Source organism: Melozone crissalis, unplaced genomic scaffold, assembly GCF_028551555.1.
Source record: "Melozone crissalis strain CALT ecotype California unplaced genomic scaffold, PUWL_Pcris_2 ptg000017l_1, whole genome shotgun sequence".
NCBI classification, from domain to species: Eukaryota; Metazoa; Chordata; class Aves; order Passeriformes; family Passerellidae; genus Melozone; species Melozone crissalis.
The window spans coordinates 7,267,256-7,284,671 of NW_026535795.1; the positions used below are offsets into that span (position 1 = coordinate 7,267,256).

Sequence of the window (17,416 nt, forward strand, 5' to 3'; positions counted from 1 at the left end):
AAGTATCTCCTGGGAGAAGGATCTTTTGCCATAACAAAAAAACCCTCTTCTGTCTCAGCCACGATGGTGGGGAATTGAGATGATGAACCAATTATTAGTTGTTTGCCTGTTGCAACTCACTGGATTTCTGTGACTTGTTTTCAGTCACCTAATGCTAGGCTGGCTCAGCTGGTGTGGCTGCAGGCACAATGGCACCTGTCCCTTTCAGTGACCCCTCATCCCAAAGCCATTGCAGCAGTTGTTCCCGTGGACATTGAGTGATCTTCGCGTTCCTCAGTGGGCGCTGACGCCTTGGCCTGCAGCTCCTGCCTGTCCCAGGCACCCATCCCTCATCTGTTCTTTGGAGAGGATGGACTTGTGCTTCCACGTTGCTTAGTTCATTTTAGGATGGGGCATGTGGGCTGGATTAAATTGATTTGTGGGACATGGAACACTGCCCCTTGCTGTGAGGAGTGCCAGCAGGGCGATGAGGTTTTTCACATACACCAGGATAGCTTTCTCCTCCATGCCTTCATCCAGTGGAAATCCATTGTACTTAATCTTTTATATCCTAAAGTGATGTGAAAGTTGGACTGTGTTGACTGTTACCTCAATGTGCTGTACCGTAAAAGCACCCAGTATGACAAAATACAGCTTGTTTGCACTGGTTCTGAGCTATGCAGGACATTTCACCCAGTTCTTTCGTTATTCCAAGCGAGGGAGGTTTGCATAAGGATAAGAATGGAAGAGGAAGCTGGGAGTGGTGGATGCCCCCAGTGCCTGCCAGCCCCTGCACGGACCCTGTGCATGGAAGGAGCTTTGTGGCCTGGACAAGCCCTCTCAGCAGTGCCCTGCAAGCACTGACAGGGGAGTTCGGAGGGTTTTCGGGGGTTTTTGTGTGGTGGGAGCAGCCCCTGTGTGCAGCACCATTGTGGGTGCGTTACACGCCCCCGGCAGCGCTGGGAATGGCCCGCCCGGGTCCATCGGGGAGGGTTCGGGGTTGGTTTGTGTGGGTTTTAAGCAGCCCCTGAGGCGCGCTCGGGGCAGACACAGCCAGGCCGCGCGCCCTCTTTCGCGCATGCGCGGCTGCCTCCGCCCGTGTGACTCGCCTAGCGGCGCCGCGCCTGCGCACTGCGGCGCCGTGACGTCCCGCCCGCGCGCCGGCGGGCGGGGGGCGGGGGGAGCGGGCGGGGGCGGGACGGGACCGGACGGCGCGGGGAGCGCGGAGCCCCGGCCCGGTCCGGTCCGGTGTCCGGCCCGGAATGCGCCGCAGCGCCCGGGAATATGGGCCGGCAGAGCCCGCCGCGCAACGGCGTCGGCGGCCACGGTACGGGCTGGGCCGGGCCCGGCGGGCGGGGGGCGGTGGTTCCGCTGAGGGGGCGGGGGCTGGAGCGCCCCCTGCGGGCGCGGCGGCGCCCCCTGGCGGCGGGGCGGGGCCGGCGCTGCGCTCGGAGGCGCCCCGCGGGAGCGGCCGGGGGCGCTGAGGGTCCCGGGGTCCCGGCATCGAGCGAAGGGCCCGGCTCACCCCGCGGCTGTGCGGCCGCCGCGGGCTCGGGCAGGCAGGAACCAGCCGGGCCCGGTTGATACCCCAGGGCGGTCCCCGGCAGTGACCGGGGGCTCTGCGGCAGCGCTGGGCTGGCCAGACCTGGCGAGGCCGTGTGTCGGTGCCCGGTGCCTGCAGCGGTGCAGAACCCCCGACGGACTCATGTGGGTTTTAGACCGCCCTCACCTTGCGTTTGTGTCTCTTCTTCCTAGGGTGAACCTGCGAGTTCAGTCTTGTGGTTGCATGAAACATTTTTTGCAATGCACTGGGTTTGGTAATACTCGCAGCTATTGTCCCCTGTGTGTTTGAAAAGTGTAAATATTGCGGTCTTTATTAGTAAGTTTGAGAGGAGGAGGAGCCCGCAAGATTTGCTTCTTCCTTGCCACTAGTCCTTAAGTTCTTTGTGTTGAACAGTTCTTTCTCCCGTAGGCTTTGTCTCCTCCTTCCCCAGGCATCGGTATGTGACAGCCCAGTGTGTGCGTGTGGCAGGGGATCAGGAACAGCTGGGGGTAGGGAACTGGCTGGGCATAGAGAACCGGCTGAGCAGAGCTGCCTTCTGTTGTGCAAATAACTCTGCTTGCACAAGGGGCCGGAAAGGAAATAAAAGAAACTGTAGTCACTGTGTGAGCGATAGGAGATTTAATGGTACCAGGATCTTGGAATTCGGAGGGAGGTGGAGCTCTCTCGTAGGCTGTTACAGCTTGTTTTGATCCAAGAAATATTTTAAAAGGGTCTTTGAGAAGGAACAGCATCCACTGCTCGACCTACTTAGCGTCCGTGTGTGTGAACAGCCTGCCGACCTGCCGGCTGCCTTCAGACCTCGCTGAGAGCGGCACTTCCAGCCAGGAGCTCGCAGGATCAGGGCCGGGGCAGTGGCTGAGGTGCCACGTGGGCAGAGGAACAGCTCCCCTATCTGCCGGGAGGGCAGGGCCTTGGGAAACAGCTGTTTCTCCATCGGAATCCTTTGAATTCCTCCTGCCCCAAATCCTATTTGGACACGTCCCTTGTAGAACGAATCCTGTTTGGATCCCAAGAGTTGTTGCATGTATGGGAAAAGCCTTTAGGGAAAGGCAGCGTTTGTGGCCTCATCCTGCACTCCGGTCCCACAGCTGCTCAGCAAAGCCTCCTTACTGGGAACTCCTCCAGTGTGGGATATCGAGTGGCTCTCGGCTGCTTCTCTCTTTCCTCACATGAGGCAGCGGTGACAAATTCCACCATGTGGTGTGAAGTAGTGTCCCTTCTCTGCTCCCTGGGAAGCTCTCTGGTGTCCTGTAAGTGTGTCTAACCCGAGCACTGTGTGCTTTTTGTGTTACCCCTTCCCTTCCTGCCCTGAGTTCCTGTGCTCCTCAAAACTGTGGGAATTATTTCCTACTGGCTGAGCTGTGTGTGTACTGATGGCTGACAGGTATGTGTTTGTTGTAGGACAAGTCAATGTGCTTATGATTCTTTAACTCTGGTATAATTATGTCCTTTCTTGTGTCTGTTGCTGTCAGTGGAAATACTCAGGCTTCTTCCTAGGACGGCTGCACCTGGGAGTCGGTAGGAACACAGTTTTGGGAACACTTTTTCTGAACACTTTCCTAAGTGCTGATCTTGGGAAACACTTGACATCTGAGCTGGCAGTTGCATCAGAGAGCAAAGAGTTTCAGGATGGGTTTGCAGATCTGTCTTGATCCTGTGTGGAGCCGTGAGCCGTTGGGAAGGACAGGAGCCAAGGGCTCTGTCTGGGCACTGGTGGTGGCTCCAGTGTCAGGAGGAGCAGCATGTGCCCCCCATAGTGGGACCCCCCCAGGATAGGGAAGCAGTGAGAGTGCCCTTTGAGGTGCTCCCAATGCTGAGCCTGCAGAAATGGGGACACTCAGCTGGAGGGGTCCCCACCAGAGTCGTCCCTGTCCTGACAGTGCGGTGACTGTCCTGTGTCATCTCCCGTGTGTGTTTGTGTGACATCACTGTGAGTGCCTATTGCTAGCCCCCACTGTGTGCTGCCACTGCCTGTCAGCTCATGTCTCTGTGACCTTTTGCAGACTTTGATGCTAAGAAGAAAAGAAAAGTGGCAGAGATTTACCAGGCTCTGAACAGCGACCCCATCAACGTGGCAAAGCTGCGGCGGATGGCGATCAGCGAGGGCGGGCTGCTCACCGACGAGATCCGGCGCAAAGTGTGGCCAAAGCTGCTCAGTGTGAACACAGACGACCTGCCCCCTCTTCCAGGTATGGAACAGCCTGGGCTCACCTGCTTGGGAGGAACAGCTCAGTGAACTTTGTCCCTAGAGGAGGGACATGCTTTCTGACTGTCTTTTCCCTGTGTGTGTTGTATTTCCCACTAAGCTCGTGTACAAAGGGGACTCACTGCAGCACCAATACTGGGTTGTATGTAAACAATACATGACTTCTAAAAACAACATTTGTTGTTTTCTTTAGTGATAGTCATGGAATCAGTTCATTGTGGATGCAGTCAGTGTGGCCCTGAGCATTAGCTGACATATGTAAGTTCACGTGCAGCAGAAAGAATCAGACTTGATTTGTTTTGCTCCCATGAAGAGGTGGCTGTGCTGAGCCCTGGTGTGGCCAAAATTCTCCTGATGTGTCTCTTCTAGGCAGCAGTTTGTTGTGTGAAGCACATGTGGTGTTTTTGTCAGAACAGGCACAGGGACAACAACCTTCCTGGTGAAGTACCCACATGGTTATTAAACCTTAGCAATGCAGGAGCTCTAGGTCCTGTAGCTTTGGAGTCACCCAGGACAGATTTTGTTGTTCTTGATTCTGTGGTTGTTTGGAAATGTGCATCCCCCCACCTCAGTCCAGAGCCGGGTGGCATTAGGGTGATGTGAGTTGACCAGAGCTGCTGGAAGACAAGGTTTAACTTTGCATAATCACATAGAAGGAATTTGCTGGCTCACTGAACTTTTCTATTTTAACTGCCTTAGCTAACCCTGGGTGAGATTTTCCTCTGAATTGCTTCTATTTTATAAAGGATTCCTTATGGTCTCCACAGCACTCCTCCAGTGCTGCTGCTGAGTACACTTTGAATTGCACAGGAAAACTGTGGAGCCGAGATGTTTCTAGGAGTGCTGGGAGTGCTGCTGTCAGTTTAAGCATTTTAACATGTGTTGTCTAAAGAAATAATTGTCTCATTTGCTGTTAGTGCCAGAGTGTGTGGCAGTGAAAGTGCAGGGACAGTGCTGAGGTGTGACATGAAAAAGGGGATATGCAATGGAGTAGGGGGTGTGTGCAGCTTCATGTCCACATTGAGCAGGGATCTTCCCAGCTCCCTCACCTCACTCTTTCCCCAGGACCATTGCAGTGCTTCATGTTAATCCTGTTCCTCTTTTCCTCAGCCAGGAAGGAGCTGCGAGAGGACAACAAGGATTACCAGCAGGTGCTGCTGGATGTGCGGCGATCCCTGCGCCGCTTCCCACCAGGTGAGGGGGGTTCTGCTCTTCCCCCTCTGCCATGGGGCTCTCCTGGCCCACACCTCCCTGGGACACTGCAGAATGTGACATTCCGTTATTACTCCAAGGGCCTGACCTCTAGAAAACTTTTTCCATGTGAGCTCCCAGTGAAGCCCTTCTGCAGCCATCAGTTTCCTTCAGCTGTCTCTGCACAGATGGTTTTTGATGTGGCTTTTCCAACGTTCCACTTCCCCTGCCCCACTGTGCCCCTCTGCCAGGAGGCTGCTATTGGCAGACAGTTGCAGCAGAGAGAGGATGGATCCTGCATGGATCTCGTGCACCATGACCTGTTGAGATTAGGACAGATGGAAAGCTTGAGAAACAAGCCGTGTGCTTCAGTTTATTTTAGTCCATGGTCTTGCTCAGGGGGCAGGGAAGGTGGGTTTGTCTGTGCTTAGAACAACCTCTGGTATAAAACAGTCTCAAAATCAGGTTCTTGCACCAAATTTAACAGAACTTAAAACATTTAGAAGCAAAATGGTTTTGCAGTTGTTTAGTTCTGATGGGAGGCTGGTGCCTTGTGTTATTTATAAAATGCTAAATCCAGCAGCTCTCTGTGCAGAGCAGTCGTTATTTCTGGCCAGAATCTGCCTCCCCCTTCCGCCACTTTTATTTTGTATAAACACTTGATTCACTCTGATTCTTGCAGGCATGGATGCTGTGTGCAGGCCTGATTCCTGGAGGCTCTGCTCCTACGGATTTTTTTGCCCTTGAATGGCAGCCTCCTGCCTATTTTTAGCCACATTAGAGAAGCAGAGGAAAAGGAGAACTTTGTCATTGCAGGATCTCTGCTGGGACTCTCTGCTTGGCCTTTGGGTGTTTTATCTGTTGACAAGGGCTGCCAGAAACTGGCTGCAGCTGTGCAAGACAGGAACAATGTTTTCCCTGTGACATCCTGTCCCTAAACACGTGCTGTTAGCAGGGGACTGATAGAAAGTTGTGCTGGTGGAGGCCTCACAGTCTGATGCAGTTGGCATAGTTTCTGTGAAAATGGGTCCTGTTGAATTTTTTTCTAGAGCTCCTGGGAAATTAAAAATTGCTAAAACATCCTCATCTGTGCTGGATGTGTAGAACAAATCTCTGTTCACAGCAGCACTGTGCAAACATCTGTAAACCCTGCTCCTGTCCTCCACAGTGGCTTCCTTGCAGATAAGGGTTCTGCAGATCTAAAGATTAAACCTCTCAGCAACTGGCCAGATTCCCCTGGCCCTGCAGAGTTTTGGGAGACAATTAGGGCGTTGGATAGTTTTTTTCTGCCAGTTTTACCACCCTCCCCTTATGCAGCACGTCCCTTGGGATCAGGCAGGTTAGTAAATGCACAGGTGCTCTCCTTGCACCCCACAGCAGGCACTGGTGGGTGCCACAGCTGTGCCACCTCTGCTGTTCCTCCCACAGGGATGCCAGATGACCAGAGGGAGGGATTGCAGGAGGAGCTCATCGATATCATCCTGCACGTCCTGCAGCGCAACCCCCAGCTGCACTACTACCAGGGCTACCATGACATCGTGGTCACCTTCCTGCTGGTGGTGGGGGACAGGCTGGCCACAGCACTGGTGGAGAAGCTCTCAACTCATCATCTCAGGTACTCAGTGGGAGGAGAGGAGCTGTGTGTCCTCAGGCTGTGGGGACACCTGTGCAGGTGGAGGAAGGGGAGCTGGGAAGGCAGAGCCTTGGGTTAAAGCAGCTGCCTGTCATGCCTGTACCCAGAGGGTGACTGAGAGCAGCCTGACCACACAACAGCACGTGGCTTTGCAGGGAGCTGTGCCCTGGGGAAGGGATAATTGAAGGCTGTCAGTTAATTTGTAGCATCCCTTGGAATTGGAAAAGCCAACTCACATGCATTATCCATGGTTGTGTGGCTGTCAGGGCCTCTCCAGTCCTCTGGGCTGGCTCAGCTCCTGCCACTCTCTTGTCCTTGCATAGCCCTGGGCAGCATGGTCTGTACTACCAGTGTCCTGTACCCCACACGAAGAGTCTTTCCTGTTTGTGCACTGAAATAAGAGCAAGCTTCCAGCTTGTGTGGTTTGGAGGGATTATCTCTCCTCTCCCAGGCAGGAGTCAGATTTTGGGTACTGGAAAGGCTTTACAGTTCTTGTGTGCACTGCAGCAAAATAAGAAGTGTCAGCTGACAGCAGTGTGATGGTCTGGGCCTGGGTTCTGTGTGCAGGTCAGCCCTGTGTGTCCCAGACAAGCTGGAAGGAGGCTGCTCCAAAGGGACAGAATTCCTTGGGGCTGGGGCCACCCTGCCAGCAAGGCTGTTTATTGCATGTGCTTCACCTTCTGCTGCCTCCCTAGAGGGGGAGCTCGCTGATGTTGACAAAGCTTCTTTTAAATCTTTCCTCAGGGATTTTATGGACTCAACAATGGATAATACCAAGCACATTTTAAATTACCTGATGCCCATCATAGACCAGGTGAACCCTGAGGTGCATGACTTCATGCAGAGGTATGCAAATGTTCCCTTAGAGCCTCCTGGCTCTTCCCTGCTTGTCTCAGGTTCCTGTTCACAGGGCCATTTTCACCCACACATCCCCAACACCACTGTGGCTTCCTCAGGGAGTCAACAGCTGTCCCACAGCTGATGGTGGCACCCCAAAGGCATGTGGCACTCATTTCTGAGCAGGCTCAAACCTGTGATGCCTGTCTGGAGGGGTTTCACATGGTGCCATCTTCAGCCCATTTGTCTGCAGTCTGTGTTGGGAGGGCTGGGGATTTGGGGACAGTGTTGTACAAATGCTACAACTGCTTCATGTGACCACTTGTGTGGCTGGTGGGACCTTGCTAGTTCTGGGGATAATTCCCAGGTTTTGCAGTAGGGACACACAGTAGGTGTGGGAAAATCAAACCAGAAGCAGGAAGGTGAATGGGAGGAGTCAGTTCAGAGCCCTTTTTTTGGGCAGGTGTGTGGTTTTTTTCACAGCCAGAATGTCCTTGGGTACCAACCCTGATTGCAAACTCCCAGAATTAGTAAGCCCTCAGGGTAGGAAGGAACCTACCTTCAGTTGCCCTCAAGCCAGCAAGCCAGACAGTGCCATGATACAGGACACATTCAGGGTCTCCTGAAAACAGTGTTTGGCCTCTGCTGTGGCCCCCACTGGATGTGATACAAATAGTGGCAGCACTTTGCCACATGGGTGGCACAGGGGATAAACAATTTTTTCTGTCAGAGGTGCAGTTCCTGCTCCTGGGGGGGTTCAGTGCTCCACTGACAGCCAGCTCTATTTCCCCAGGCATGGCTGTGCAGCACAGGGCTGGCTTGGGAGCATTTCATCCCTGTTTCCAGGCTGACCTCGTGCTCTTTCTGTGTGTAGTGCGGAGGTGGGAACCATCTTTGCTCTCAGCTGGCTGATCACCTGGTTTGGCCACGTTTTGTCTGACTTCAGGCACGTTGTGCGATTATATGACTTCTTCCTGGCCTGCCACCCGCTGATGCCCATTTACTTTGCAGCTGTGGTAGGTATTGATGGAATGGTCAGGGATTAAATGAGCTGTTCTGGGGTGGTCGGAGTTTGGGGCTGCAGAGGGAGGCTGGCAAACCCAGTGCTGGTGCTGTCCTCAGCTGTACCCTGCTCTGCAGATGCAGTCACTGATGTCCTTGGTGATGGTGAAGGGCAGGTGGGATCCAGGGGAACTCAGGGCAGCCTGAGGGTGTCCAAATGTGCAGGCTTTACCAGTTCAGTGCTGTGGAGGCAGCAGGACACAGTGTTTTTGTTTCCTCTCATGCCTCCATCCTGCCCATCCTCCTATAGCAGAGGGCAAGTCATGAAGTGAAACCCTGCTGAGCTTCTGCCCCCATCTCCAACTTGCCAATAGCAGGCTCTGCTCAGCAGACAGACCTAAGTACCCTGAAAGAGGCTTTCCTGGCCTCAGAGTCTCAGAAGGGGTTTGACATTTCTCTTCCCAATGAATGCTTCACTGCAGTGTGTCCTCCTGAAGAAGGTCTTTCAGCTGGAAGTAAAGTGTTTTTTTTTTTTCTTCTGGCTCTGAAACAAGTGCCAGCATCTGCCAAGGAGTTGTCCCCACTTCCTTGTCTGTCCTCCTCTCACTCCTCTGCAGATCGTGCTGCACCGGGAGCAGGAAGTTCTGGACTGTGAGTGTGACATGGCCTCTGTGCACCACCTCCTGTCCCAGATCCCACAGGACCTTCCCTATGAGTCTCTGATCAGCAAAGCCGGGGACCTTTTTGTCCAGTTCCCACCATCCGAGCTCGCCAAGGAGGCAGCTCAGGCAGCTCAGGCGGAACGGTGAGTGCTGGGCAGCCCTGTGCTCCCTGCGTCCCCTTGCCAGGCCTGGCCTCCCTGTGGGGATCTTCCTGACCAGAGGCTGCTCCCAGGGGTGAGCAGGGGACACTCCTTGACCTGTTCCTTCCCTTGCAGAACTGCGGCTTCCACTTTTAAGGACTTTGAGTTGGCGTCAGTGCAGCAGAGACCAGACACTGTGTTGAGGCAACGCTTCAGAGAGCGGCTCCGAGGGGAGGAGCGGCTCCGGGGGGAGGAGAGGACAAAATCCTTCTTGACAAAGCCCCGGACCAACCGCTTTGTCAAGCTGGCAGTGATGGGGCTGACGGTGGCCCTGGGAGCAGCTGCCCTGGCCATGGTGAAGAGTGCGCTGGAGTGGGCACCCAAGTTTCAGCTGCAGATTTTTCCCTGAAGCCGGAGGAAGGGCCTTTGCTGTCACTGCATCCACCCCCAGCAGGAAGGGCTGATGTGTGATGAAGGACGTGCCCAGAAACGACCTGTCTGAAGATTATTTTTTATTCTTACTGCGTCCAGTAACGCTTTTGGCCTTTGTGACAGAGGCTGGGGCAACCAGCCCAGCAGGACGGTTCCCCACACCATGCTCACCTTGTTCCCCTCTCCCTGTGCAAGGGTGAGCAGACAGGCACTCCTGCTGTCTCCTGAGGAACCAGAGGTATGGACAAATTTGGCTGTTCAGGCTGTGCTCAGGTGACTGTACAGAGGGAGAGCTGTGTGTGGGCTGTGCCCAAATGATCCTGTGTTCTCCACTGGGGAAAACTAGTGGGAGTGAGAGCAGATCTTTGCCTGGAGGAGTGTCCAACAGGGTTTGTTCTGGGTGCTTGCATGTGTGAGGGTAGAGGGCACTGCACTCCTGAGGAACAGGGAAGCCCTTTGGCTCTTCATTGCTCCAGTGTGCCCCACGATCTGCCTTCAGCTTTGCCGGTGCTCCAGCTCTCCCCTATCCTCTGAGCACCCTCTGAGCAGAGCCAAACCTTTCCCACACCCTGGCCAGCACAGTGCTCTCAGCTTCTCTTCAGTGTGTAACACTCCCTGGCTCTTTTTGCTTCCACATTTTTGCAGCCTGATCTGTTTGTAGGGGCCAGGAGCAGACCTTAGCTCCCCTCAGCTCTCAGGCACTGCCACTGCTGTGCTGGCAGTACTGTGACCATGTCTGGGGTCAGTGAAGTGAGCACGAGTGCAGTCACCCTGCCAAAGGTGTGCACTGTCATGTGCCAGGTTATGCTACCACAAGCCTTAGTGGCACTGTAAACACCCTTTGCAGACTTCTTTAATAGCTCTGGAAGTGGACATTACCATGCCCACAGGGGAGAAAGGCTTTCTCCACCTTGTGAAACACTTTACACAGGATAGAAGTTGTTGCACTAAGAAATGTGACAAAAACCTCCCCCATGAGCTGATCAGGCTTCAGCATGACCTCTGGAAATAACATGAGGGGTTTCCCAGAAAGGCCACCCTGACCCCTGCATCGCTCCCATCTCCCCACCAGTTCCATTGGCAGTCCCAGCGCTCCCTGCCCTTCAAGCTAAGCAGCAAATCCTTCTAGACAACTGAGTGTCCCACTGAGACAGAGCCAATAGACACTCTATGCCTCTACCTCTCCCCCAAGCTGCTAAATCTCCCTCAAGTGTCCTTACCTGTCCCTCACAGCTCCCTCCCGCTGCCCCATCATTGCTCTGTTGTGCCCAAAGCCATCTGTGCCATGCCCAGGGGCTGCACACCTGAAAGGCAGGTGTTGGTGGAAGGGATTTTGGGATAGAGAAGAAAATTCATGCCCTGCAAAGCTCAGCACCCCCCACTCCCACCCATCTTGGTCCATAACTGCCCTGGGTGTGTTTGGTTTGCCCCACGGGCCCTTGCTCATGGAAGGGATGTGCCTTTCTGGCCTGAGGGCAGGTGGGCAGTTCTCATTCCTGACTTGTGTTCCCATGAAGCTCTGAGCAGGAGTTCCCTTTGCCTCTGCAGGTGAAGTGTGCAGTGAGTGAAACTGCCTTGTCCAGGCAGGCAGCAAGACCTGTTCCCTCCTCTCCTCAGTGGTGCCAGTGGCCTTGGAGGGACCTGGGGCTGCTCAGGGGCTCCTCCCAGTGTGGCTGAAGGCAGAGCCCATTCCTGGCCCCTTGGCACCCCCAGAGCAGCAGAACAGGACTGGGGGCTGGGCCACTTAGCACTTTAGAAACCATTGGTGCAGGAGAGTGCGGTGACCTGGGAATGCTGCTGGAGAGCCCTGGACTGCTCTGTACACTACACTGAAGGAGGGGATGGCTGGAGCCCCCCAGAGGAGCCCCTGCAGCCCCTCCATTCCCTGGCCATGATGCACTTTAGTTCTTGTGTTGTCCCCAGTGGGGGGAGAAGGGCCTCGGAGGAGACCAGGGTGCTTCAGTTACTCTGTACAAAGACTTATACACCCCCTGTAAATGCAGATTTCTACAAGCCCTAAAACTGTAAAATAAACAGTTACTAAACACACTTCCTGCCCTCCACAGACCAGGGCTGCCAGATCTGCTCTTGTGGCACCCTGGGGCCCAGAACTGGCACCTTCCCTGCGGTGGCCAGACCAGCTCAGTGTGGCCTCACACCCAGCAGCCCCGTGGGAAGAGGAGCAGAAGCAGAGCCAGAGAGTGTGTGCGTGCCCCGGTCACTGCTCTCCATCCATCCGCCTCCCTCTGGGCCGGTGCCAGGCCTTGTGTGTGCTCTGGCTCTCCAGGGTGTCCCCCCCATCAGCAGCGTGGGGCTGGAAATAGCCTGACCTGCCAGGCTGCCCTGTACCCCAGGCTGGGTGCCCGGCTGCAGGAGGAGATCCCGGGCACGGTGCCCGACTCCCAGGGCACGCTCTGCTGAGCGGGGGTGGTGCAGCCGCCTTGGCCAGGCTGGAAGCGGTTTTGTCTGGATGGCTCAAGGCTGGCAGCCCTGCTGGCTGATTTTAATTGCCTGTGGCTTGTCCAGGAGCCATTTACTCAATAGTGCTTGAATCCCTTTGGGAGGAACACCCTTTGGAAGAGTGGTGGCAGGAGGTATGTGGCACCTTTGGGGTAGCCAAGAGGCCACTGCCTCATGTGACTCAGAACCCGGCCAGTGGCAATGTGTGCATGTGCCTGTGTGGGCCGTGTTGGACATTAGACAAGAGCCCCGTGTGGCCCTGACCTTACCAGAGTGATGGAGGCAGTGGTGATGGCCAGTGAGCTCTGAATGTGGCCCAACAGTGCCCCTGCACAGAGAGGAATCCCATTACCAGGGGCTGCAGTGGCACCACACTGGAACATTGCTGCCCTGTGGTACCGCCCAGCCCCGGGCGGTGCTGGGGGCAGGCTGCAGACTTGGGGGGGGTCACCGTGCCATGGGCAGCCCCTGCACTTCTCCCTCCCTCGGAGACAGCCCGGTCCCCGGCAGCGCCAGGGCAGCGGGAGGGGCTGGCGGTACCCGGGGATGCTCTGGGCTCCTCTTGTTGCCGTGGCAACAGCTGCGGTGAGACTGGGGGCGGGGGTCTGCGTGTGATGCAAGTGGCGCGTGACCCCGTGGCCCCCCCGGGCCCTCCTGTGGGTCTGGATTAGCACCCCCGGTTCCCTCCCTCTCCAGTTCCCCCCTCCCCGATTACCCTCGGTCCCCTCCCCCGGCTGAACGGAGCCGGGGGCGGCGCCGGGATTGCCCACACACACTCGGGTGGGGCGAGGGGCTGCATGTGCACAGCACATACGTGCACATACGTGCACATGCTCACACTGCTCCCAGGGACGCCCAGCCCACTCCGACTCCCGGCTGCAGGAGAGCCCTAGGAACCGGGCTCAGGGTGGGAACTGATATGCCTGGGACCTGGATGCTGGCCATTGGGAATCCCACATCTCCCTGGAGACCTCACATAGCCCAAATTCCCCTGGGAGGAGTGAGGCAGCACAGAAGGAGCCAGAGCCGTGGAGAGCAGATCAACACACTTTATTCCATAATCACAACAGTCAGGATCATTGTTAGCCGAGGTTCTGCAGAGCAAGGGCCAGCCATGTCACAAACCCCCAAGACAGACCCAGATGGGGCCGTCGCTGCCCCTCGGCTAAAATCCTGTTTCTCCAAGATAACAGACACAGGGACCCTTCACTAACACAACACTACAAAGGTGACCCCGAGCGCTGGCGCCCGTCCGCACGCTGCGCCGGGGCCCCGCCAGCTCCGGGTACCCCCCGGCCCACTCGGCCGCCGCCAGGGCAGCTGCTTCCTGAGAGAGGTTTGGTTTATTTTTATTATTTATTATTACTATCATTATTATTATTATTATTCGCTTTGTCTGGAGTGATGACGGGATGCCGCACGCGCACGCACACACGCTCGCACACGCACGCCAGCCAGCACCGGGCAGCGGGGGCGCAGCGGGAGGGGCCGCACGCTGGGGGGGTCTCTAAGCACTACAACCACACGGCACAGAAAATCCACCACTGTCCACGACGGTTCTCCCTGACAAACACACCCGGCGAGACTCGAGGAGGGGGACAGGGGTGAGGACGGGGACAAAGCGGATGATGTTGTGCTTGCGGCCAGGGCGGGAGACCCCGGCACTGGCTCCGGTTCTGGCAGCGACCCAGAACCTGCTCCTGAGGAAATATTTCGCCTGACAGTCTGTGGAGGGATCACCCTGGCTCCAGGGTGATGCACAGCACGTAGGGGACCACTGGGACCCGTGTCCCCCCTAGGAACGGAAGCTGAGCCCTGAGCTGCAGGGTCAGCAAAGCACACGCGTGATGCGAGACCCTCAGTGTGGCCTCAGGCCTTGCTGGTACCTGGGGGCTTTGGCTTCCCCATGGACAGGGATGGGAGGGCAGGTGACTGTCAGCCTCAGCGCCCTCCCTGAGAAGCCCTGGCCACAGCACGGGGTGGCTGTGCACCCCAAGAAGGCACCGAGGTGCTGGGTGAGATCCGTGTGTGTTAGAGAGCTCTGGGGCCGCCGGACCCCGCGGGAACCCCAAACCCGGCTCACACATGGGAGGCGGCTTCAGATGCTCCTGGAGCGGGGCTGCCCAGGGGGTGGGAAGGCAAAGTCCCCCCGAGGCGGCGGTGAGGCGGGAGCAGGCTGCCAGAATCACGGCTGTCCCGGCGCTTTTTTGGCTTTTCCACCTTTGGGGGCGGGACTGGATCCGGTGGGGGACGGCCGGGGAGGGAGGGGACGCAGAGAAGAGGACGCGCTCTATCCAGGGAACACGTGTCTGATGCGTGATGCCCGCCTGGCTCCGCAGGCTGGCACCCGCACGGGGGTACCGAAACACCGTGGCTAATGCCAACACACACGCACAGCTACCGCTACACACCGACACATCTACACTGCTGATGGCTGACCATCGCGGGGGGCCTCGAGGGGTCCCCGGGGACTGGGCTGGGGGCATCAAACATCCCTGCAAAGGGCCCAGGGACACACCTCTCCCTGCGCTGCAGGGACCATCCCCACGGCTGAGCCAGGGCCAGCAGCAGCTCCAGCAGCAGGGCCAGGCACCGACTCCGAGGCACCCTCGGGGGATGCCAGGACAAGGGAGGGAGGGATGTCCTTCCCCTGGTCACGGCTCGGCCCAGCCTGCCAGCAAGGGGCAGGCATAGGGTAGCCTGTGACTGGGGGAACCGGCAGCCCCAAAACAGGGAGGCAGAGCCCCAAGCAGCGGGTGCTCTGCTGCTGCCAGCACCCCACTGGCAGGGAAGGATCCGAGGGGCCCCCACAAATCCAGAGTCCCTGGGGAATCGAGGTCATGGGGGACTGCAGGGGCTGCTTCAAGCAGCGATTGCTGCCGAGCCCAGTCCAGCTCTCGCAGACGCTGCCAGCCCAAACCATGACCGCGTCCCCGGGGATGTGTGCGGTCCCCACCCAGCACAGCTGTACCAGAGCGCAGCCCCTGCCCCCCAAGCACAGCCTGCGGCAGCTGCCGAGCCAGCACTGCAGCCACGTGCTCCCGGCGGTGGGAGGAGGCGGCTGGCGCAGGAAGGAGCCATTAGGAAAAGCAAAGAAAATCCCAGCTGGAGGAGCCGCTGCAGCAGCATCTTCCCTGCCAGCATCTCTCTGCTCTTGGCGTGGCTGGCAGCGAGCGGAGCCCAGCGCGGTGCTGTGTGGAGGAGCCCTGTGCCAGAGCATCACCCACACGCCCACCAGCACCGGCTGCAGCTGCTCTTGGACCACTTTGGGTGGTTTCTTAAGGCAGATTTCCCACAGCTGCCCTTTCCTGCCTCCATGCTGCTCCCTGCCATCCTGGCAGCACCAAGTGCCACGGCTGGGCACGGTGACATCCGTCTGGGCACGGTGACACCTGGCTCTGCCGGTCAAGGTCAGCCAGCCCACAGCAGCAGGTCCTGCACGGGCACAGGCTCCAAGGTTAAAATGAGGGCTGGCTGCTTAGTGAAGGGCTGGTCCCCACACAATTTTGGGGTGACTCCGGACAGGGGTTCCCCTCGGTGGCACAGCTTTCCCTGCACAACTGCCTGGCGAGAGAAACAACACAGCCTCCCGCGCCCACGTGCTCGTCACGTGTGTGCAACTTCACTCTTCCCAAAGCGAGTGGCGCGGAGCACACGCCACCGGGAACGAGTCACTGCTGTGGGACACTGCACTCCCAAACCAGGGACCCCTCACAAAACAGGGAGCTGGGAAGGGACACTTTGGCATGGCTCGGCATCCCTCCCCAAGGGCTGCAAAGAGGCAGAGGAGAAAATTGAAGCCATGCATTCGATGCAGTCAAAAAGCAAACGGAATCAGCCATTCTCCGAGGGATGGGGAAGGTGGGGCGGGCACCGAGAGCTGGGGTGGCGTGGATGCTCCTGCTTCCTGGAGGGCGGGAGGGCACACGGTGCTGGCACAGACGGGAGCGGCCGGGAGCAGCCATGGCTGTCAGCGCCGGGGCCGTGGGGGAAAGCGGCCGGGTGTGACAATGAAAACCCGATGAGATGCATTTCACGGGCAAGTAACCGCAGCGGGCGGCCATGCGTCCTGCGGGCACGAGGCGAGAGCCGGACAGACAGACGGATGGAGAATGGGTGTGTGCCAGGGGGTGGGGGGAGCAGGGGCTCTGCCTTCCAGCAGCTTCAAGGCAAAATACCTGATTCCTGCATGTAAACAGCTGGTTTCGGTTTGTTTGTTTGTTTGTTTTTTCCTGGGTTGTTTTTTGATATGACCTGATCGTGGGTGAAAATAAAAATGAGTGTTACCTGCAGAGCGTGGGACTCAGTAGGTAAAGACCAAGTCTGAGATGCTGGACATGAGCCAGTCCCCTGCTATCATCTCCGTCACCTCGGGCGTGCAATAGTCCGGGAACTCGAAGTGCGAGGAGCCTCCCCGCGGGTAGAGGTCGTGGTCCTTGTCGAAGACGGACCAGTCCAGGGCACCACAGGTGGCACTGGCAGGCGCCCGCCCGGGCATGATCCCCAGCAGCTCCTCCTCCAGCTCCTCGTCAGAGGAGCTGAAGGAAGAGGGAGGGGACCCAGCCGACATGGGAGAGGGGGACCCGCTCTCTGGGGACCGCCCTGGCTCCGGGCAGGGTGTGGTGGGGCTCAGGGGTGCAGGGGGCTCCTGGGGGCTCTGCTCCCCGTCGGGTGCCGGGTGCCAGGCAGCCGTGCCAGGGACCACAGGGTTGTCCTCAGCGGGCACCTCTGCTGCGGGCTCCTGCGGGGTGTCGGGGCCGGCGGGCAGCTTGGCGGGCTGCCTGCGGCCGCCAGAGACACGGCCCAACACCGAGGGCTTGATCTTCACTGGGAGCCGCGGGCGGGCTGCTCCGGTGCCCACCTTGCCCTTTTTCCGAGGCCGGTACTTGTAGTCGGGGTAGTCAGCCATGTGCTTGAGGCGCAGGCGCTCGGCCTCCCTGACAAAGGGGATCTTCTCGGAGTCGTGGAGGAGCTGCCAGCGCCGGCCCAGGCGCTTGGAGATCTCGGCGTTGTGCATGTCGGGCCACTGGTCCATGATCTTGCGGCGCTCGTGCTGGGACCACACCATGAAGGCGTTCATGGGCCGCTTGATGTGCCCGCTCGGCGTCTTGCACCAGGCGGGCTCGGTGTCACGGGCGGGCAGCGGGGCGCAGGGCTCCCGCCGAGCCTCCGCGCCCCGGCCCCGCGGGCCGCGCTGCACCATCCCGGAGCCGGGTATCCCGCCGCCGCCTCCGCCTCTTCCTCCTCCCCTCCCGCCGTCGCCTCCCTGCCCGCCGCCGCCGCCTCCCCGCCCGCCGCTACGCGCCGCGC

General features: G+C 57.8%; 2 protein-coding genes across 3 annotated transcripts; one reads left to right on the forward strand and one right to left on the reverse strand.

The window, feature by feature from the left end:
- The first annotated feature begins 1,191 nt into the window (after nucleotides 1–1,191).
- Nucleotides 1,192–12,380, forward strand: TBC1D20 (TBC1 domain family member 20). 2 transcript variants are annotated; one of them, XM_054274423.1, is made up of 8 exons: nucleotides 1,192–1,306; nucleotides 3,547–3,732; nucleotides 4,860–4,943; nucleotides 6,369–6,555; nucleotides 7,318–7,419; nucleotides 8,285–8,426; nucleotides 9,030–9,217; nucleotides 9,350–12,380. In XM_054274423.1, exons 1-8 carry the CDS (start codon nucleotides 1,264–1,266, stop codon nucleotides 9,621–9,623), a joined length of 1,206 nt encoding a protein of 401 aa, XP_054130398.1. In that variant the 5' UTR covers nucleotides 1,192–1,263; the 3' UTR covers nucleotides 9,624–12,380. The 2 variants fall into 2 exon arrangements, with proteins under 2 accessions (XP_054130398.1, XP_054130399.1); XM_054274424.1 differs by lacking the exon at nucleotides 1,192–1,306 and adding an exon at nucleotides 2,670–2,793.
- A 3,042-nt stretch (nucleotides 12,381–15,422) lies between these two features.
- Nucleotides 15,423–17,309, reverse strand: SOX12 (SRY-box transcription factor 12). Its single transcript, XM_054274523.1, has one exon. The coding sequence runs from the start codon at nucleotides 17,307–17,309 to the stop codon at nucleotides 16,410–16,412; it is 900 nt and encodes a 299-aa protein (XP_054130498.1). The 3' UTR covers nucleotides 15,423–16,409.
- Between the last annotated feature and the right edge of the window lie 107 nt (nucleotides 17,310–17,416).